General features: G+C 42.4%; 1 protein-coding gene across 3 annotated transcripts in view; it reads right to left on the bottom strand.

Annotated features, from left to right (window-relative positions):
- The window catches only part of LOC136876128 (pleckstrin homology domain-containing family G member 5), a 1,197,778-nt gene that overhangs the window by 985,678 nt on the left and 191,041 nt on the right, over positions 1-21,059 (bottom strand). For all 3 annotated transcript variants that reach the window (XM_067149822.2, XM_067149820.2, XM_067149819.2), the window contains exon 3: positions 18,395-18,485. In XM_067149822.2, coding sequence (XP_067005923.2) covers positions 18,395-18,485 — 91 coding nt within the window. The remainder of the gene's footprint in view (positions 1-18,394; positions 18,486-21,059) is intronic.

A 21,059-nucleotide genomic window follows, 5' to 3' on the forward strand; every position in this document is an offset into this window, starting at 1 on the left:
GATCAGGACAACTGCCAGACTCTGGCGAATTACTTCGAGTCCTTTTTCAATTGTAAGGCTCCAAAGTCAACATTCCCTTTTGAGGTTAATGTACACGTTTACCCAGAATCATATCCTCCTACGAAAGATTAAATCAAACCGATCATTCAGTCACTCAAAGACAACGAGGAGCCAGGTTAAGATTGTATAATCATCGAGCTTTGGAAGTGTGTAGGTGAGAACAGTCATACACTAACTGAAATTGTTTTGCAATATTTGAGAAACTAAGAAACTTCCTAATGACCGGACTTCTGCCTGATTCAGGCGAATTACACTTATTTCGAGTCCGTTCTCAATCGCGAGGTCCATTCGTAAGAATGGTGACATGAACAAATACCGCGGCAATCCTCTCCTATTAATAACCTATAAATAGTCTCAAAAGCTATTCAGGCTAGTGCTGCGAAACAACTAGAAACACAACTGGGAGAGTACCAAGGTAGTTTCAAGACAGGGCGCTTATGTGGCAAGCAGATTATGGACCGGAAATCCTTACGAACAAGAAGTTTGTGGCGACCTTCGTAGACTCCAAGAAGGCCTGTGACTCGATTATTCGTTCCACCCTAATCCAAATCTTAAAAGACTTTGGCTTAGACAACAAATCAAGAGTGACCATCCAGCAAAACCTCAGCAACACCACCTCTAAAGAGGGTAGAGATTTCCGGTGACTTTGAGATCAAGACAGGAGTTAGGAAAGAGATGGGATTTCATCCCTACTCTTCATACTGTGTCCCCGAGAATGTCATCTGTGAGTGGCGCAAACAAATGACTAACAAAGGAATCGAAAACGGGATCGCACTCGCATACAGAAATCGATTGTCTGGCATTTGCAGATGATCCCGCAATCCTTTCTGATTCCCTAGACACACCTAAAAAACAAATTAATCGACTTAGGGGCCAGGAGAGAAGGCGGAGACTCCAGATCACCTTTGAGGAAACGTGGTTCATAACAGATGTCAGTCCGGCGCCCAGAGACCTAGTCTTGCGAGGAGGAAACATCAAGCGAGCAGAAAAGTTTAAGTAGCAGAGAGAGAGTGGATAGAACCCAACGTCTCCGAGAAACAAGTCTTCGCGTCACGCATGAACAAAATGGAAATGGCATACCAGCTAACTAATGGTGTCTACAACAAAAAGTTAATATCCTTCAATGCGAAGCTGAGGCACTACTTACACGCTGCGGAATGTCTCCCAACGAAAAACTGCAGGTCAAAGAAGTAAGAAGAATATTGGGCCCTGTTAATCCGGCTTTCCGAGCCCAACGTGGCGGGTTCGATGCAGGCTCAGTCCAGTGATTTTTGAGCTCAAATACGTCACTTTCATGTCACTGTGGGGACGGGGAAGAATTCTTGCTGAACAATATTCCGTTAACTCGGCATATGTAGTTAGCGAGACGTAGAGCCAATGATGATTATGATGATGATGATGATGATGGTAATAGTAATGAAATTAAATGTCGTATGGCTTTTAGTGCCGGGATATCCCAGGACGTCTTCGGCTCGCCAGGTGCAGGTTCTATTTGACGCCCGTATGCGACCTGCGCGTCGTAATGAGGATGAAATGATGATGAAGACAACACATAATCCCAGCCCCCGTGCCATTGGAATTAACCAATTAAGGTTAAAATCCCCAACCCGGCCGGGAATCGAACCCGGGACCCTCTGAACCGAAGGCCAGTACGCTGACCGTTCAGCCAACGAGTCGGTCATGATAGTAATAAGAAGAATAGAAAGAAGAATATTAGGCTCCGTAGCTTACCGGTTAGCATGCTGACCTTTGGTCCTAAGGATCTCCGCCTCGATTCCCGACCTGGTCAGAGATATTGGTCTTCATTGGCTATTTCCTTTCGCACGGAGACTGGATGTTTGTACCACCTTCAGTAATAGATTTCATCGTAGGGGTAGGGTCGAAATATTACAGAGACGCAGGTAGCTTATGGGAGTCAGCTTCAATGACCTGCACCAGGGCCTCTCTAGAGGCCATACGCTATTATTATTATTATTATTATTATTATTGTTATCTGTTTCATGTAACTATGTAGTCGAAGTCGCTGACCTTGTATGAGCCCACCTCTTCCTATATCTGCTCAGTTAAACTGTTAAAATTACATTACGTCTGGCTCCATGGCTAAATGATTAGTTTGGTCCAAGAGGTCCCGCGTTCGGTTCCCCGCCAGGTCCGGATGTTTGTGCGATCTTCATCATGATCATCATCATCATCATCAATTCATCATCATCATCTGCTTCATACAACCGTGTAGTCGAGGGTAATAATAATCATCATATTGGAGCGCGATAATTTTTCCCCCTAACCAAACTCGTCTGGACGAAGTGGATGCGATGCAGTTCAACAGCCTGCCAAGTTCTCAGGTCGACAACAGCACAGGCATCTTCCCAATGATCCAGCTGACCTGCTCTGGGCCTCACTGACATGGTGCGTAAATTAAAGTCTCATTTTAAAAGGAACTACAATCAACGAACAGCAGACAGAAAGTGCATGCTTTACGTTAATGGGACAGGTTTCCATTAAGTCACGGTTCGAGCAATCTGTATTATGGTAGTCATTTGACTAATGGCAGCAAGCAAAACATACCGTACTTCCGATATTGTGCTGCTCTATTTTTCCGCGGTAACGTGGACTTTCCTTTCACTTTTTATATATTAACGTTCCATTTAGTCTGGTTCACTAAAAAAATCGATCTACAACGGCAATATACCAGATTTCTAATCCGTATGATTATATTGACGGAGATACATTTTTCCATTAATGACTCTGCGAGCAAATCTTCGCCTTCGTTCTTCTTCTTATTATTTATTACTATTCAATCCGCTTATCCTTCAGGGTTGATTTTCCCCCAGACTCGGCGTCCGGCTCCATGGCTAGATGGTTAGCGTGCTGACCTTTGGACACAGGGGTCCCGGGTTCGTTTCCTGGCAGGGTCTGGATTTTACCCATAATTGGTTAATTTCGCTGGCACGGAGGCTGGGTGTATGTGACGTCTTCGTCATCATTTCATCCTCATCACGACGCGCAGGTCGCTTACGGCTGTCAAATCAAAAGACCTGCATTTGGCGAGCGGAACTTGTCCCCGGACACTCTCGGCAGTGTCCTGAAGTGTGAGACATTTTGTCGAAAATACAACTGGAAAGGAGGACTAGTACCTCGCCCAGGCGGCTTCACCTGCTATGCTGAACAGGGAGCTTGTTGGGATGGGAAGATTGGAAGAGAGAGGCAACTGAGAGGGAAGAAAGCGGCCGTGGCCGTAAGTTACGTACCATCCAGCCATTTGCTTGGAGAAGAAGTGGGAAACCACAGAAAACCACGTAGGATGACTGAGGTGGGAATCAAACCCTTTCTACTCCATGGAACTTCCGAGGCTGAGTACCCCTCGTAACACTTTTCAAATTTCGCGGCAGAGCCGGGAATCGAACCCGGCCTCCAGAGCTGGCAGCTAATTACACTAACCACTGCACCACAGAAGCGTTCTTCGTTCTTATTAAAGGAAGCAAATAATGGATCTTATAACGAAAATTCAGCAATATCCTAATATCAATTTAAAACAAAGCCATAGCCAAGAAACATTACAGTATCTTTATTATTATTATTATTATTATTATTATTATTATTATTATTATTATTATTATTATTATTATTATTATTATTATTATTATTATTATTCCGTTAGTGATGGAATGATACCGAGAATTTATTTGCAATTAAGACTTTTGATTGCGATTTCTGTTCATTCTATTAGTTAAATTTCAACTGAAATTTAAATTAATGCAACGTATTAGTAACTAGCTGTCGTACTGAGTCTTAGCCCGGTCTAACGATTACAAAGTCCATCTCCATGGCTAAGTGGTTAGCGTGCTGGCCCTTTGGTCGAGAGGGACCCGGGTTCGATTCCCTCCGATAAGGGTGGGCGGCATCTACCATGTGTAGGTAACTGCGTGTTATTGTGGTGGAGGATAGTGTTATATGTAGAGTGTGAGTTGCAGGGATGTTGGGGACAGCACAAATTCCCAGTCCCCGAGCCAAAGGAATGAACCATTTAAGGTAGAAATCTCAACCCGGCTGGGAATCGAACCCGGGATCCCTGTGATGAAAGGCCAGCACGCAAACCATTTAGCCATGGAGCCGGACTATTATGCTGATAACCGTATGGAAATGTGGATCCTGTAACCATAAGCATCACATCAAATAAATGCTTGCTCTGAGTTTAAAATATTTAAGCAGAATCACTCTTTGGCCAAATTCGACCCTTAAGCTGACGTTGCCATGGTTACGGTCGAGGAGCGTAATGAATGTGATAGGGGCCGGCCTACCAAAATCAAAATTCGGGCCCCCTGCAATACAATGGAAACCCAGGAATAGCTTAATATTCAGAGAATCACTCTTTGGCCTAATTCGACCCTTAAACTGATGTTGCCATGGTTACGGTCGAGGAGCGTAATGAATGTGATAGGGGCCCGGCTACCAAAATAAAAATTCGGGCCCCCTCCAACCTGGGAATAGCTTAATTACAGCAGGTAGAAGTAATGCGTATTTTGAAGTTATATGAACAAAGGGATGTTCGACACTGTAAGATTATTAAAATATAAAGTTTAATAAGTTTTATTTTACTGCCTCCGTGGTTTAACGGCTAAGGTACCATACTGAACTGCCAACCATGAACCACTTTAATGCTCGTACTTAACTTTAATTGGTTTCGTTTTTCAGGAACTGCAGAACTACACTCTGCAACTGGTACCGAAGTCTCGTTTATAGTAATTTATTCGATTACAACACAGGGGAGCCTCCGTGGCTCAGACGGCAGTGCGCCGGCCTCTCACCGCTGGGTTCCGTGCTTCAAATCCCGGTCACTCCATGTGAGAGTTGTGCTGGACAAAGCGAAGGCAGGGCAGGTTTTTCTCTGGGTACTCCTGTTTTCCCTGTCATATTTCATTCCTGTAACACTCTCCAATATCATTTCATTTCATCTGTCATTCAGGAGCACGTCAGGCTTCGGCAGCCGGCAAATTCCTATCCTCGCCGCTAGATGGGGGCTTCATTCATTCCATTCCTAACCCGGTCGAATGACTGGAAACAGGTTGTGGATTTTCATCCGATTACAACACAGAAAAGTATAGGAACCAAATTAAATCAAAAACTGTTCAAATGAAGTTTGTAAAATATCAGATCGTACAACAGATAAGCCTATTGTCCACTTCGCGTAAAGAGAGCTCGTTCGACAGATTGTTACTATAGTTCGGCCCACGAGAGTTGAGGTCTGACGTTCAGCGCTACCGGCGAGAAAAAGTTGACTAACGCTGCTCGAAAATGGTCTGTTGTTATGGCAACGATAACAGACATGTCACATTTAAGGAAGCTGTCGCCACGTGGGTTGGCTTGCACTCAGTCGCTTTTGTGATATTATTCGGAGTGGTACTGTGTTAGTTGTTGCTGGTTTATGTAATAATTTAAGTGTTTGTTTCCTGAATATTATTTTCGTTCTTAGTTTATTTTTTGTAAGTTAATCAGTGGCTAGTTGTACAGTTCTATTCTCTATTCAACATGTGCCAGTTTAGTGAATATGAAATCTCATATTTATCGACAATGACGTGCTCTGTCTTAAATGCCGGAATTATTAACACGAGCTTAGGAACGGGTCCAAGCTTATTGAATTGCATTAAGCCAACATAGTTGTTTAAATATTCAGCCTATATGAAAGGGTGATATGCCGCAGATCGAGGTAACTACAACGCAGCTTACTTCGTAGTTACTGTTTTCGCCGCTCAAATATCAGACTTCAACCCTCGTGGGCCCAACTATACAACTTGCTGTTGACATTATGCACTGTTGTCGAATAAATGAGACAAAATGTAACAAATTTGTGCATAATTCTATCTCAGGTGCACTACACACCAAGAAAGTACCATTTCCTAACTAATATATATATATATATATATATATATATACAATTTGTTTTACGTCGCACCGACGCAGACAGGTCTTATGGCGACGATGGGATAGGACAGGCCTTGGAGTGGGAAGGAAGCGGCCGTGGCCTTAATTATGGTGCAGCCCCAGCATTTGCCTGGTGTGAAAATGGGAAACCATGGAAAACAATCTTCAGGGCTGCCGACAGTAGGGCTCGAACCCACAATCTCTCGGATGCAGGCTCACAGCTGCGCGCCCCTAACCGAACGGCCAACTTCGCCCAGTTATACATTTTTATTGCTATAATTATTTTCCTTATTCTCTCCGTGCCTATCCATTTCGGATGCTGGCGATCATGACGGCTATTTTCGTCCTGTTTGTGGCAGCGCGGAACAGTTCAGCTGATGACATATTGCACCAGCCTTTAAGATTGTCAAGCCAAGATATTCGTCTTCTTCCAGGACCTCTTTTGCTGCTGATTTTCTCCTGAAATATTTTTTGGAGTAGGTAACATCTATCTGTATTTCGCATGATATGTCCCAGATACTGCAGCTTTCGGCATTTCACTATCTTGATCAACTGAGGTGTTGTGTTCATCCTTCTCATTACCTCATTTGCTATAATTACTTTTTGATAATTTGGTGCAGGTCTTTTCTGAGGAACGTGTCGTGGTGTTGTGAGAGACGGCCAGGGCCGTAATAACTGCCGCTAGATACAAAGAAGTGGCAATTCCTCTACCTAAAAATTGTAGAAAACAAACTATTTCGACCGAGTTTACAACACCGGCCACATCATTTCCGTGCAAAGTAACATTAGAGTAGGTATATTATTTGTATTTGGAGTCTTCGGGGCCAGGGCCCGTCTGCATAATGTCACGCCTCTGTTACCGGTCGATGTCCAACTCGTTGGCTGAATGGTCAGCGTACTGGCCTTCGGTTCAGAGGGTCACGGGTTCGATTCCCGGCCGGGTCGGGGATTTTAACCTTAATTGGTTAATTCCAATCGCCCAGGGCCTGGGTGTTTGTGCTGTCCCCAACATCCCTGCAATTCACACACCACACACAACACTATCCTCCACCACGATAACACGCAGTTACCTACACATGGCAGATGCCACCCACCCTCATCGGACGGTCTGCCTTACAAGGGCTGCACTCGGCTACAAATAACCACACGAAATTATTATTATTACCGATCGATCATTTCTTCATCCGATTCCTCATGTAAAGTGGTGCTAATGTCTCGAAAATGTTACATGCCAATAAATTGATCATTATCAATTTGAGTTTCATTTGTTGAAAGCCATAACTGTGATCATATGATTTTCTCAAAGGGAAAATCTGAGATCATTTCTTTTATTTCTAGAAGTCATAAATTCTCTTTCTTAACCTGCTTACCCTCCAGGGTTGGTTTATCCCTTAGAATCAGCGAGGGATCCCACCTCTGCCGCCTCAAGGGCAGTGTCCTGGAGCGTGAGATGTTAAGTCGAGGGAGACAATTGGGGAGGATGACCAGTAACTCGCCCAGGCGGCCTCACCTACTATGCCGAACAGCGGCCTTGTAAGAGGATGGGAAGATTGGAAGTGATAGACGAGGAAGCGGGAAGGAAGTGGCCGTGGCCTTAAGTTAGGTGCCATCCCGGCATTTGTCTGGAGGAGAAGTCGTAAACCACGGAAAACCACTTCCAGGATGGCTTAGGTGGGGATCGAACCCACCTCTACTCAGTTGACCTCCCGAGGCTGAAATGACCCTCTGCCAGCCCTCGTACCACTTTTCAAATTTCGTGGCAGAGCCGGTAATCGAACCCGGGCCTTCGGGGGTGGCAGCTAATCACACTAACCACTACACCACAGAGGCGGCAAAGTCATATATAAGAGATCATATAACAACGGGTGGGAATTGTTCCTCATAGTTCATTAACAGGAATTTAATTCAGAGTTGTCTAGTAAAACAAATTACTTCCCGTTCAATTTACTGAGGTTGAAAAGCTCGACCAGTTCTTCTTGCAGCCAGTACAGTATGAGAATTAGCGCCAGCTGCACTAAGTTTAACGAGAGGGCTTTCTCTGCTCGCCACGAGGAAGGATTAGGGACGGCCGCTGGCCAACTTGCGATACAATTTCAATTTTCTCTCTCTCTCTCTCTCTCTCTCTCTCTCTCTCTCTCTCTCTCTCGGTATCAGCTGAGCAGATAAGACGCGCCCCAGCACAGTAATGGCCAGCAATAGACTTCCACAGCATCGCTCTCCGTATCTAGGCCATTGTCTCTATAAAATGAGTGCACGACCGGAACTTTGAATAGAGTACTAATGAAATGGTACTACAACAAATTTTGTTCAGCATACGCTTTCCTTGACGCCGAGTAGGATTTTATCGCTCACATTCAACCCTACAATGGCCGGACATTGCACTATAAAAAGGGATTTACTATAACCTCAGCCTACAGTGTTCCAGTGTATGGTACCCTCACCAGGATTGCTTGATTCAAGAACTGGAAGAAATGCAAAGAAAAGCACCTCGGCTTGCTCTCGGTGATTTCCGACAAAATAATATCGTTACGAAAATGTTGCAAAGTTTGGACTGAAAAGACTTGGCAGAAAGGAGACGAGCTACTCGTCTGAATGGGATGGTCCGAGCTGTCAGTGGAGAGATGGAATGCAATAAAAGTAGTAGAGGAATATGAGTGTTTTTTAAGTAGGAAATATCACAATATGAAGATAAAGTTGGAACTGAAGAGGGCAAATTGGTGCAAATGATCGTTTATAGGAAGAGTAGTTAGGGAATGGAATAATTTACCGACGGAAACATTAAAAAAATCCGAATTATTTGCAGTTATTTAAGAAAAGACTAGGTAAACAAAAGTGGGGTTCAAACCCCACTATCTCCTGAATACTGGATAGTGGCCGCACTTAAGCGACTGCAGCTATCGAACTCGGTGGAGGATAGTGTTGTGTGTGGTATATGAGTTGCAGGAATGTTGGAGGTCCATCTCTGTGATGTAGTGGTTAGTGTGATTAGCTGTCACCCCCGGAGGCCCGAGTTCGATTCCCGGTTCTGCCACGAAATTTGAAAAGTGGTACGAGGGCTGGAACGGGGTCCACTCAGCCTCGGGATAGAGATGGGTCCGATTCCCATCTCAGCCATTCGGGAAGTGGTTTGCCGTCGTTTCCCAATTCTCCTCCAGACAAATGCCGGTATGGTACCTAACTTAAGGCCACGGCCGCTTCCTTCTCTCTCCCTTGTCTATCTCCTCCAATCTTCCCATCTCCCCGCAATGCCCCTGTTCAGCATAGCAGGTGAGGCCGCCTGGGTGAGGTACTGGTCACCCTCCCCAGTTGTATCCCCCGACACAGAGTCTGAAGCTCCAGGACACTGCCCTTGAGCGGTAGAGTTGGGATCCCTCGCTGAGTCGGAGGGAAAAACCGATCCTGGAGGGTAAACAGATGAAACAGAAGGAGAAGAATAAGAAGAATGTTGAAGACAGCCCAAACAGCCAGTTCCGAGTCACGGGAATTAATCATTCAAGATTTTAAAAACGCCTCTACCCAGCCAGGAATCGATCCCGCGGTCCTCTGAACAGTAGGCCAGTACGCTGACCATTAACCCATGGAGTCGGATTTCTGTGTAAATGTATTAGCATTATCACAAATATCCATTCAAGAGACGACTGAAATGGCTGATGGCCCAAGGATTTTCAAATCGGAAGCGTAGGTTAACAACTAAAGGGACCTTAGCTGAGTCTGTTATTGGTGATGGTGGTGATGATTATTGTGTTTCTAGGCTGAATCTGGTATTGCTTCAAACGTAATTTTCCTCACTTCCATCTTTCCAATCTGACACCCTATGGACAACTCTTCTTACCTTACGTCCCCTATGATTTAGATTCAGGATGACCTCTGCGCTGACCGTTCTGCTAAGGGGCTGGATGCATGAAACATTAGAGCATTTATAAAACATAAAATAATTTATTACCGACTCCGGCTCCTTCGCTGTCAAATGTGAAAATTGTCGTACATATTCTGCTAATAACGCCACAGAATGCATGAAGCCTGTCTGCTGCTCCGGAGCAAGCAGTAACTGCTCCCTACAGTAACGAGTTGATGATCTATGTCGTAGAAAACAACTTTTCCACAGGTGAAAAATATTCTTTCCTATTGTCACAGTAAGATAGTTAGTGCAGGTTGGGTATTCAGCCCGAAGGCTGGTTTGATCTTCCACAGCTCCATCAACAGCTGTCATAGATAGCCTAGGTGTCACTGAAGAGGCATACTAGGGAAAGGAGGAGTGAGATAGTTTCCCGTTTAACAACAACATTGTACACTGCCAGCTTCTGTGGCGCCGAGTGAGAACTGCCTTCTTAAATAATGGCGTCATATAGGGTCAAGTCTTGTAAAACGGCCATATTTCGTTCTTTCAAATCTACCGCCTTCCTATCTGGAGAGGAACCCGGCAGAGTGTGTTAAAATCATTGCCATACTTGTTCGGCTTCCGTTCAGTTTTCTGCTATTGTCATATGTCTGTTTTGTGCTTTTCTACGAGTGGATATTTAACATCCACATTCTAAAGGTAAATCTGACGAAGCCATTTTTATTTTTCGTGTACTTGAAATATAATTCGCTGTGGCAGTATGAGTTTTAAATTATAAAAGGTGAACATTGCCTGTTAAAGCATGACCTTCCGTGAAGAGAAGCGTAGTTCGTTACGGTAGATTAGTGCTGCCATATGTGATATAGGTCGTGAATTATTTGGAAGTGTATGGTCTTGTAACACGGCCGGCAACCTGGCAACTGCAGCAACTATGCCTTCTGTACCAGGGAAGAAAAATAGAGGCAGAAGTCAAAAAGCCACAATTTTGACTTTCCCACAACACATAAGAAAACGAAGAGCAAAGAAAATGGCGAAAATGAACCCGAAAGCGAAAAATGGATCCGCACGAAACACTGATGATAGCAGGTGTGGATATTATGATGGACTCTTCAGCGAAGACCACGACGGGCAAATCTGGGTGTGTTGTGTGAAGTGCACTATGTGATGTCATGAGAAATGTGCAAATACACATGGTGTAAAAGATTTTGTGTGTGAAAAGTGTTCATAAACAGAATTTTCCATAGACAGCCGTCTTACAAGACTGTCTTCTAATACGGCCGTTTTGCAATGATCGTAAGTAAGTTGAAGTAAATTCCTCTATAATACAGTTGTTTTGAATTCCTGCATACTAAACATTTAGTAGTTATGTACCTTTCATTTCCACTTTAATTTGTCTTTGTACTCCTTTTCACCTTCGAATAAAATATACTGTACCAGGAAAAGTTGTGGGCAAAGGGCATGAGTAGGACCTCAGGGAGTGGAACTGGGTTTTGGAGCCGATACAGAGAAGGATAGTCTCGCAGAGCGAATAATAGATGGTAAATAATTTTTTTTTCAAAACAATTTATTAATTTCTCACCCTGCGGTATGATTGTTGACGCAAAATTTATATTGAAATTAAATGTTGAAAATAATCTTCTTGAAAAAAAAAATGGCATAAATATCATTGGTTTCAAAGTCTTTCATATGTGTGAATTTCCACCTAAAGTCTTTTTAAACCTAAGCACACTTTTATAATGGTAAATGGATATGAGAAATTATTAAAAGTTTTCAGTTCTCAGTTCGTCAATCTCGTTATACAGCACACTTGAAATCCTACAGTCTTTCTACGAGAAATGAAATTGAAATTAAATTTATCACTTTTGAGAAATTATGGAAATTGTTCACACGCGACACTGAAGTTTCACTGTTCAAAATAAATGAAAAAGTTTAGTCAGTTTGTTACTCACTTATGACAAGAAATGTTGTTACCAAATGTCGAAAGATGGACATCTGGAATGTTCCATGTAGAATCAGGATCGGCGATGTTGACGTTCCCGATGAGGTGATGACAGCTGGAACTGTTGAGTTTCGCACACGAAAATTCATTTAGTGCGACTGGTTATCACTTACACTGTTGAACACTATTTATGGCGTATGAAGAATCACAGTCCTTTCTGTACTAAATACTATTTACAGTCGTTATTGAAACGTTCTTAATCACACAGTTCACACTTGAAGAAAAAAAAAAAAAGAAAGCAAGTCGATAAGCACAGTCTGTGAACACAGTCATTAAGTTAGATTTTCTGCTAATCCTGTTATATTAACTCAGAAAAGTTCTTACTTTTTCATTCAAAATATTGATGTGACGTGAATAAAGAAATATAATGCAATACTCGAGAAAAAAAAAATAAGTTCTGGTGATTCTTAAGTATTAGGCTCTGTAGAAGTTTAATGTTACTTGACGTTGCCTAAGTCCACACGTAATGAAATAGTTAATATTTGTACTCCAATAAGTTCACTCGTGTTACAGTCTTAAATGTCTTTTTAGGATTATATTGTAATCGCGACGCGACATACTAACTGCAGTGCGACGTCCTTTATCGGCGATAGAATTTCGCGTTCTGGAGATACGACGGAAAGTACTTCTACCGTGACTGCGCGAACATACTGTACGCGGGCCGGTCTCTTCACTATCTCACTCACACAGTTGTCTGCTTGTCCTTGTACGGTACTGTACTGTACTGCACTGGTTTGCGGGCTATCTGGCCTTGACATATATAGATACCAGCGCAGGGAGGGGTGGCAGCTCTCTCTCGGCCATGTGACCGTAATTACGTAATTTCGTTGAGACTTTAAATTGTTATAACTCAACAACCGTTTGATGAATTAATTTGAAATTTACAGGGATTAACTTTTATGATGTTTGCTATAATTCAGCGTTTGTCCCGTTGAAATTGGTTAAGGTGTTAAAAAGCTGTTAAAAGAAAAATTCTTTCGAGAAATATCTCTAGGGGAGGTGAGCTTCGAGCGACAGGTGACGTCACTTGACTCCGCCTAGCGTACTCGTAGGGTCTGGCACATACTGGAACATTCTTTACATGGATGTTCGTACGTCGGTCGGATCTTTAATGCTGGAAATAACATTTCTTTCAATTAATATGGACCAGGACCTAGGCCTTCCTGGTACATCTTCCCCTTGGTTGGACGAAAAGAAAATACGCAGGATTTTCTTTTCCAGGCTTTATTCTTCCTGTGGTACATATTGTTTTAAATTGGCTGAGTTATAAATACCCTCGAAAGTGCCGTCCAATTCTAATACTGCCGTTAGGCTTACGTACTATGGCCAATGGATTCAAGTACTTAGTTACGCAAGGCGAAATTATCCCATCATCTGTCATTTTATGAATTAAGTTACGAACTTCTTCTCGATATTTCTCGGGTACGGGATATGGTTTCTTCTGATAAGGAGACAAGTCATTTACATCAAGATGATATTCATAGTCAGCTATCTCTCCAGGCTTATCATCGAATACACATGCAAATTTCTGTAGAACGTCATTTTTAGCCTCCTCCAATTTTAATTTAATTTCCGGGTCTTCAACCACACTGGCTATTGACATTATATAATCCGGACCTATAATGGAGTTCTCATTGAATATGGACTCTGCATCGTCCTCACTTTGGTCACCCTTTCTACTTTCTGCTACGGCTGGCGCAACCTCGCTCACAGCGGGCTTAATAATGTCACCACCGGCTGCTTCAAAACGGGCTCCCTTCTCTTGAACTTCCAGGTCACCTCGTCCTACCAGCTGTAGTTCTACGGAATTATTCTGTAATCTTACGAGGTTGGCATCATAGTCAATGGTTCCTTTGTATTTGATCATAAAATCTGATCCAAGTATTAAGTTGAAGTTAAGACGTGATACTACCAAAAATATGTGTTCGAACATCTGACTGTTAATTTCAAACTCTAAAAATGCCTGGGATTTACATTTAACAATCTTATCAGGAACTATCCCTCTTACTTTAATTTGAGCTGCAGGTAATAACAAAACATTGTTCTGATCTTTAAGCGAGTCTACAAGCTTATCAGAAATTAAAGAAGCTTGCGCTCCAGAATCGATGAGCGTAATCACCTGTAGGTTGCCTGTGCGTACTGTTATGACAGGTAATGAACGTGTAATAATTGGCCTTAGTGTTTGTGCGTCTTCGAATAGTAATTCGGAATCGTCAATATGCCAGTAATTGATAACAGCAGTACAATAATTTGACGTTTCGACCTCACCGTGTTCGGTAGTCAATCTCCCTATTGCGAGATCGGCGTTTCTTTTTTATAGCGCCTGTTGGGTCAGGATCAGGTGATCTTTGTTCTCTTGGTCCGAATTGACGTTGATATTCCAGGGATGTAGCTCCAGGCTCATCAGGATTACGGTTTCTCTCCCTGATGTATTCCCGTGTGTCCTTCCATCTACTTTCGAGTTCTCGTCGTCTGGCCTCACGGTTTCCTTCAGGAGTGCTTTCGCGCTGTCTCCATGTATTCCTAGGTTGGTAAGGGTGTCTATCCTGATTCCTCTGACGTCTAAAATTCCGGAATCTGGTTGGGTTAGTAGGGCTTAATCTGCCTTCTTCACGTGTCCTGGGTTCCTCTCTCTCCGGCGGTTTTATTTCCGCAGAATTCGTATTTACTTCTCGACTCCTGTTAGTTTTCGGACTAGATTGGGTATTAGCCGTATCTAACCTACGCAAAGTAGCGTCAAAATGCTCCAATGTTTTAATGTTGGCAGCGACTAGTATTTCTTGCACATGAGGCGGATATTGAAGTGTCAGGATCTGAATAAGTTCAATATCTGGTAAAGGTGGATCTAAAAACTGGAGCTTCTTTAATTGCATTAGGCAGTAATCTGAATATCGGGAAGTATTGACTGAAGTATTGTATTTGCTAGAGTAGAGTTGCATCTTTACAAGGTGCTGTCTTTCTGAATCCCAAAAGCGTTTAAGAAGTGCCTGTTTAAAGTCGTCATAGTTTTTAAAGTTGCTCTTAAAAGCTATGAACCATGATAAGGCTCGTCCTTCTAGAAGTTTGGATACTACTCGAAGTTTCCTATCGTCCTCTACCCTATTTTCCTCCAGGTAATCGTCGACATTTAACAAAAATTCTCGAGCAGTGTATTCATCACGTCCTGAAAATTTGACTGGTTTGTCATCTGGTACTTTAATAAGGGTAGTTGTATTGTGTATTTCCCTCGACGAACCAGGAATTGTGACGTCAGTTGTCTGTTCTTTAAGTTTAATTTGATTCATTTCTTCGGACAAATTTTTAATTTTAGAATTAATTGAGGTGTCTAAACTTTTTATTTCATTTCTCAAGTCAGTTTTAATGACTTGTACGTCTTTACAGAAAGCAGCTATCTGGGTATGCGTGCTATCTAGCTGTCCTGTAATACGCTTGTCGAGTTCTCCTTGCGTGCTCTTAATTAATCCTATCTCGCTTCGTAATTTACCCACGTCGCTCTTTAATGCATCTCGCAAGGTTTCCTGCACCTGAGCTAACTTTGCTTGAGTTTGTGAGATGTTACCATGGGATTCTTGAAATTCAGTTCGTAAATCTTTGAGTTCAGTAGAAAATGCTTGAACGGAAGGAAGAACATTTCTAAGATCTTTGTCTAAAGACTTGACGACCTCTGTCTTTATTTCTTCCTTAATAGACTCTAAGTTTTCAACAAACTGATCCCGCATGTTTTTCAATGTAGCTTCGACTTGTGCACTAGAATCAGTAAGTTTCTTTTCGAGGCGAGTTCCAGCTTCACGGAATCGTTGCTCGATAAGGGCACTAGATTCAGTGAGTCTTTTGTTAATGACTTTATCCGCTTCAGCAAACTTAGTATCCAAGGTCCTGTCAATTTTAGAAGTTAAGTCTTCAACCTTACTATTTGACTCAGTTAACTGCGCTTGAAGTTGAGTATTTTGTGCCTGCATTTGTTGTTGAAGTTGAGTATTTTGAGCCCGTAGTTGGGAATTAGATTCGATCATTTGAGTCTGCAATTGGTTATTAGACTCTACCATTTGCGTATTAATTCGATCAATCTTGGCATTCTGATCGTTAATGCTAAGCCTAAGAGCTTCGATTGCTGCAAGTAAGTTATCCATGTTTCCGGAATCTTCGAATAAGTCAAATACAACAAATTCTTTGCAGTCAAATCCTGTGCTCGAGATATAATGACTTGAATCGAACCCTGAATGTTGCGACTATTACAAGTGCATCATTTATTATTATAGTACGGCTTCAAAATCGAGTCCTTGAAGTTGCGACGTCATCTATTATTATAGTACGGCTCCAAAATCGAGCCCTTGGAGTTGGGGCGCCATCTATTATTATACTATCCTCTCTGTACCAGGAAAAGTTGTGGGCAAAGGGCATGAGTAGGACCTCAGGGAGTGGAACTGGGTTTTGGAGCCGATACAGAGAAGGATAGTCTCGCAGAGCGAATAATAGATGGTAAATAATTTTTTTTCAAAACAATTTATTAATTTCTCACCCTGCGGTATGATTGTTGACGCAAAATTTATATTGAAATTAAATGTTGAAAATAATCTTCTTGAAAAAAAATGGCATAAATATCATTGGTTTCAAAGTCTTTCATATGTGTGAATTTCCACCTAAAGTCTTTTTAAACCTAAGCACACTTTTATAATGGTAAATGGATATGAGAAATTATTAAAAGTTTTCAGTTCTCAGTTCGTCAATCTCGTTATACAGCACACTTGAAATCCTACAGTCTTTCTACGAGAAATGAAATTGAAATTAAATTTATCACTTTTGAGAAATTATGGAAATTGTTCACACGCGACACTGAAGTTTCACTGTTCAAAATAAATGAAAAAGTTTAGTCAGTTTGTTACTCACTTATGACAAGAAATGTTGTTACCAAATGTCGAAAGATGGACATCTGGAATGTTCCATGTAGAATCAGGATCGGCGATGTTGACGTTCCCGATGAGGTGATGACAGCTGGAACTGTTGAGTTTCGCACACGAAAATTCATTTAGTGCGACTGGTTATCACTTACACTGTTGAACACTATTTATGGCGTATGAAGAATCACAGTCCTTTCTGTACTAAATACTATTTACAGTCGTTATTGGAACGTTCTTAATCACACAGTTCACACTTGAAGAAAAAAAAAAAAAAAGAAAGCAAGTCGATAAGCACAGTCTGTGAACACAGTCATTAAGTTAGATTTTCTGCTAATCCTGTTATATTAACTCAGAAAAGTTCTTACTTTTTCATTCAAAATATTGATGTGACGTGAATAAAGAAATATAATGCAATACTCGAGAAAAAAAAAATAAGTTCTGGTGATTCTTAAGTATTAGGCTCTGTAGAAGTTTAATGTTACTTGACGTTGCCTAAGTCCACACGTAATGAAATAGTTAATATTTGTACTCCAATAAGTTCACTCGTGTTACAGTCTTAAATGTCTTTTTAGGATTATATTGTAATCGCGACGCGACATACTAACTGCAGTGCGACGTCCTTTATCGGCGATAGAATTTCGCGTTCTGGAGATACGACGGAAAGTACTTCTACCGTGACTGCGCGAACATACTGTACGCGGGCCGGTCTCTTCACTATCTCACTCACACAGTTGTCTGCTTGTCCTTGTACGGTACTGTACTGTACTGCACTGGTTTGCGGGCTATCTGGCCTTGACATATATAGATACCAGCGCAGGGAGGGGTGGCAGCTCTCTCTCGGCCATGTGACCGTAATTACGTAATTTCGTTGAGACTTTAAATTGTTATAACTCAACAACCGTTTGATGAATTAATTTGAAATTTACAGGGATTAACTTTTATGATGTTTGCTATAATTCAGCGTTTGTCCCGTTGAAATTGGTTAAGGTGTTAAAAAGCTGTTAAAAGAAAAATTCTTTCGAGAAATATCTCTAGGGGAGGTGAGCTTCGAGCGACAGGTGACGTCACTTGACTCCGCCTAGCGTACTCGTAGGGTCTGGCACATACTGGAACATTCTTTACATGGATGTTCGTACGTCGGTCGGATCTTTAATGCTGGAAATAACATTTCTTTCAATTAATATGGACCAGGACCTAGGCCTTCCTGGTACAATACGAATATACTTTGGTGGCCGTATTTGAGAACTGACCCTAAGGTTTACTACGAAGAGGGCATATGAAACTAAGATCAGTTTTAGTTTTTAATGGCAGGGAAGCCAAGACCGTGGACAGGAACATTAAAAACACCACTTGAGACAGTGTAAAAATTATTTGAAAAAGGCAGATAATACTTTTCAATTACAGTAGATAATAGGAGAGTTTGTTGTTCAGACGACAGCATGATGGAGTGAAAAGGTGCTGGGAGAAGACTGGTGACTACACTCTCCATTTCACACTGCAGTCGCATCTTCTCAGCTGCAGACTGACTTCAGCATGTAAGTTATTTATTCGCAAACCCTCCATCAGACTTCAATGTCCTGTTTTGAATAATACTACCCGCAATAAAAATATTTCAGTATTATTTCAAAACACAGTTATAAGTAAGTATAAAAGTGAGGCTGCAAAGTATGTTTTACTTACTATCTTGGCGGCTCAGACGTAGCATGCTCTTCCACAACGGGAAACTTCAGCAAACATGGTAAAGATGTGGCAGGGGTCTGTGTTGTGAGGGCTGAAACATAAACAGAAATACAAATGTTACAGACTTCGCAGGAGCGATACAAGCTTCCTATAAAATATTCAATAGTTATATATAGAAAGATTAATTCTGTGATAGCAGACAAGGATGAAGACGAGCAGATTTAATTTTGAACACATGGAATCGCGTTAAAGTTTGAGTCTATGATAATCATAATGAGATCCGAAGAGTCCTGGTGCAGATCTTTCGAGTTGACGCCCTATTGGCGACCTGCTTGTCTGTAAGGATGAAGCCTTACCTCTGATGAATTCTAACGTTGAAAGCGGCGCGCACAAACACACACCCAGCCCTTGTCATTGGAATTAGCGAATGAAAGTTAAAATCCCCGACCCAGCCTGGAATCGAACCCGGGACTCCCTGGGCCAAAGGCCAGTACGGTAACCATTTAGCCATGGAACTGGATTCCTGCCTGGTGACCATGATCGTTAAGTCTCTATAGTCTAACAGCATGGTTCGCCGGTTCGAATCCCGTTTTTGGTATAAATAATTATGATTTCGTGTGGCTTTTTCTAGTCTGGTGCAGCCCTTGTAAGGCAGACCCTGCGAAGAGGGTGGAAGTTATCTGCCGTGTATAGGAAACTGCGTGTTATTGTAATATGAGTTGAAGGGATGTTGGCGACAGTACAAATGCATAGTCCCCGAGCAAAGGGAATTAACCACTTTAGCTTAAAATCTCCGACCCGGCCGGGAATCGAACCCGGGGCCCTCTGAACCTAATAGCACTACGCTGACCATTTGCCAAGGAGCCGGACAGACTAAACGTGTGTGGTCACACTGAGGTGGCGCACCTCTTTTCCAGTATACCCCGAATGGAGGTGAAGTGCATGTGCCATTTTAATCAGGTACCAGCCCTCCTGCCATTTTTAAATCGCTGGCAGTAACCGGAATTGAACCAAGACCTCAGAGGATGACCCTTAATAGTGCTAACGTTTACGCAACGCAGGTAGACCCGTTGGCGGTAAAATATCACCATCAGAATATTAGTCGGCAAGGTAGGAGAGGTGGCGGTATACAATTTCTAATACCGAGTTTTATAGCTGCAGTCGCTTAAGTGCGGCCAGCATCCAGTATTCGGGAGATAGTGGGTTTTCCGTGGTTTCCCATTTTCACACCAGGCAAATGCTGGGGCTGTACCTTAATTAAGGCCACGGCCGCTTCCTTCCCACTCCTAGCCCTTTCCTGTCCCATCGTCGCCATAAGACCTAACTGTGTCGGTGCGACGTAAAAAAACAATTTCTAATCACTGGATTCAGTAAAAAAAACTGGATTCAATTTAAGGTCTCCGCAATGTTCATATGGAGTGAAGGCATATGATACTGTTGATGGTGAACCGTCGGTTGGATGGAGACGTTAAGCCTTGAGCAGGTCCTTTGCTGTTATTTGACAGGAGTAGGCTACGTGCCGAAACAGGGTTCAACCCTATAAGCTGTCATTAGATTCTATTATTACCAGCAGTGCATGTATTTAATTAAACCTGACTTCAGCGCGGGGGCAGCCGCGAGAACTCCAAGTTTAGTAAGTAATTTTGTCAAACCAGTCGCGACACTGGCACAACCAGTCTTAGCATAATTAGCAGGTACCATTGTAATCAAAATATTATGAGACATGATTTACGAATTGTGTACTGGTACGTCAAATATATATATTTTTTAAGCGGAAGACGAACGTTCATGTTCTTATAACTGCAGTCATTGATTTCGTCAACTGCTGAACTCGCCGAGTACGAGGAAATAACGAGGTAGCCGAGATGGTGACAAGGAAAATCCTGCACATGAATGCTTTCAAGAAGAGAGTCCGTGACAAACGCTTCCTTTGGGGATAAAAGCACGCCAAAGTGTGGTAGCGACTTCATCGGTGTTGCCTCCAACGCCACATGTAAAAATAAAAATAGTAATAAGAGTAAAAAACGAACCACTACATCCAAATAACTCAAACGGCATTCGAATAATAATAACAATAATAATAACAATAATAATAATAATAATAATAATAATAATAATAATAATAATAATAATCGAGCGAGTTGGCCGTGCAATTAGGGGCTCGCAGCTGTCAGCTTGCATTCGGGAGATGGCGGGTTCGAAACCCACCGTCGGCAGCCCTGAACATGGTTTTCCGTTGTATCCCAGGTAAATGTTTGTGTTGTACCTTAATTAAGGCCACGGCTACTTCCTTCCCACTCCTAAGCCTTTCCTATTCCATCGTCGCCATAAAAGCTACCTGTGTCGGTGCGACGTAAAGAAAATTGTGAAGTAGTAATAATTAGGGTTGGTAAGTTTATGACCTGTCCGCCTCTGCGGTGTAGTGGTTAGTGTGATTAGCTGGCATCCCCGGAGGCTCTGCCACGTAATTTGAAAACTGGTACGAGGGCTGGAACGTGGTCCACTCAGCCTCGGGAGGTCAACTGAGTAGAGATGGGTTCGATTCCCACCTCAGCCATCCTAGAAGTGGTTTTCCGTGGTTTCCCACTTCTCCTCCAGGCAAATGACAGGATGGCACCTAACTTGAGGCCACGGTCGCTTCCTTCCCTCTTTCTTGTCTATCCCT

Source organism: Anabrus simplex, chromosome 6, assembly GCF_040414725.1.
Source record: "Anabrus simplex isolate iqAnaSimp1 chromosome 6, ASM4041472v1, whole genome shotgun sequence".
Classification (NCBI taxonomy): Eukaryota; Metazoa; Arthropoda; class Insecta; order Orthoptera; family Tettigoniidae; genus Anabrus; species Anabrus simplex.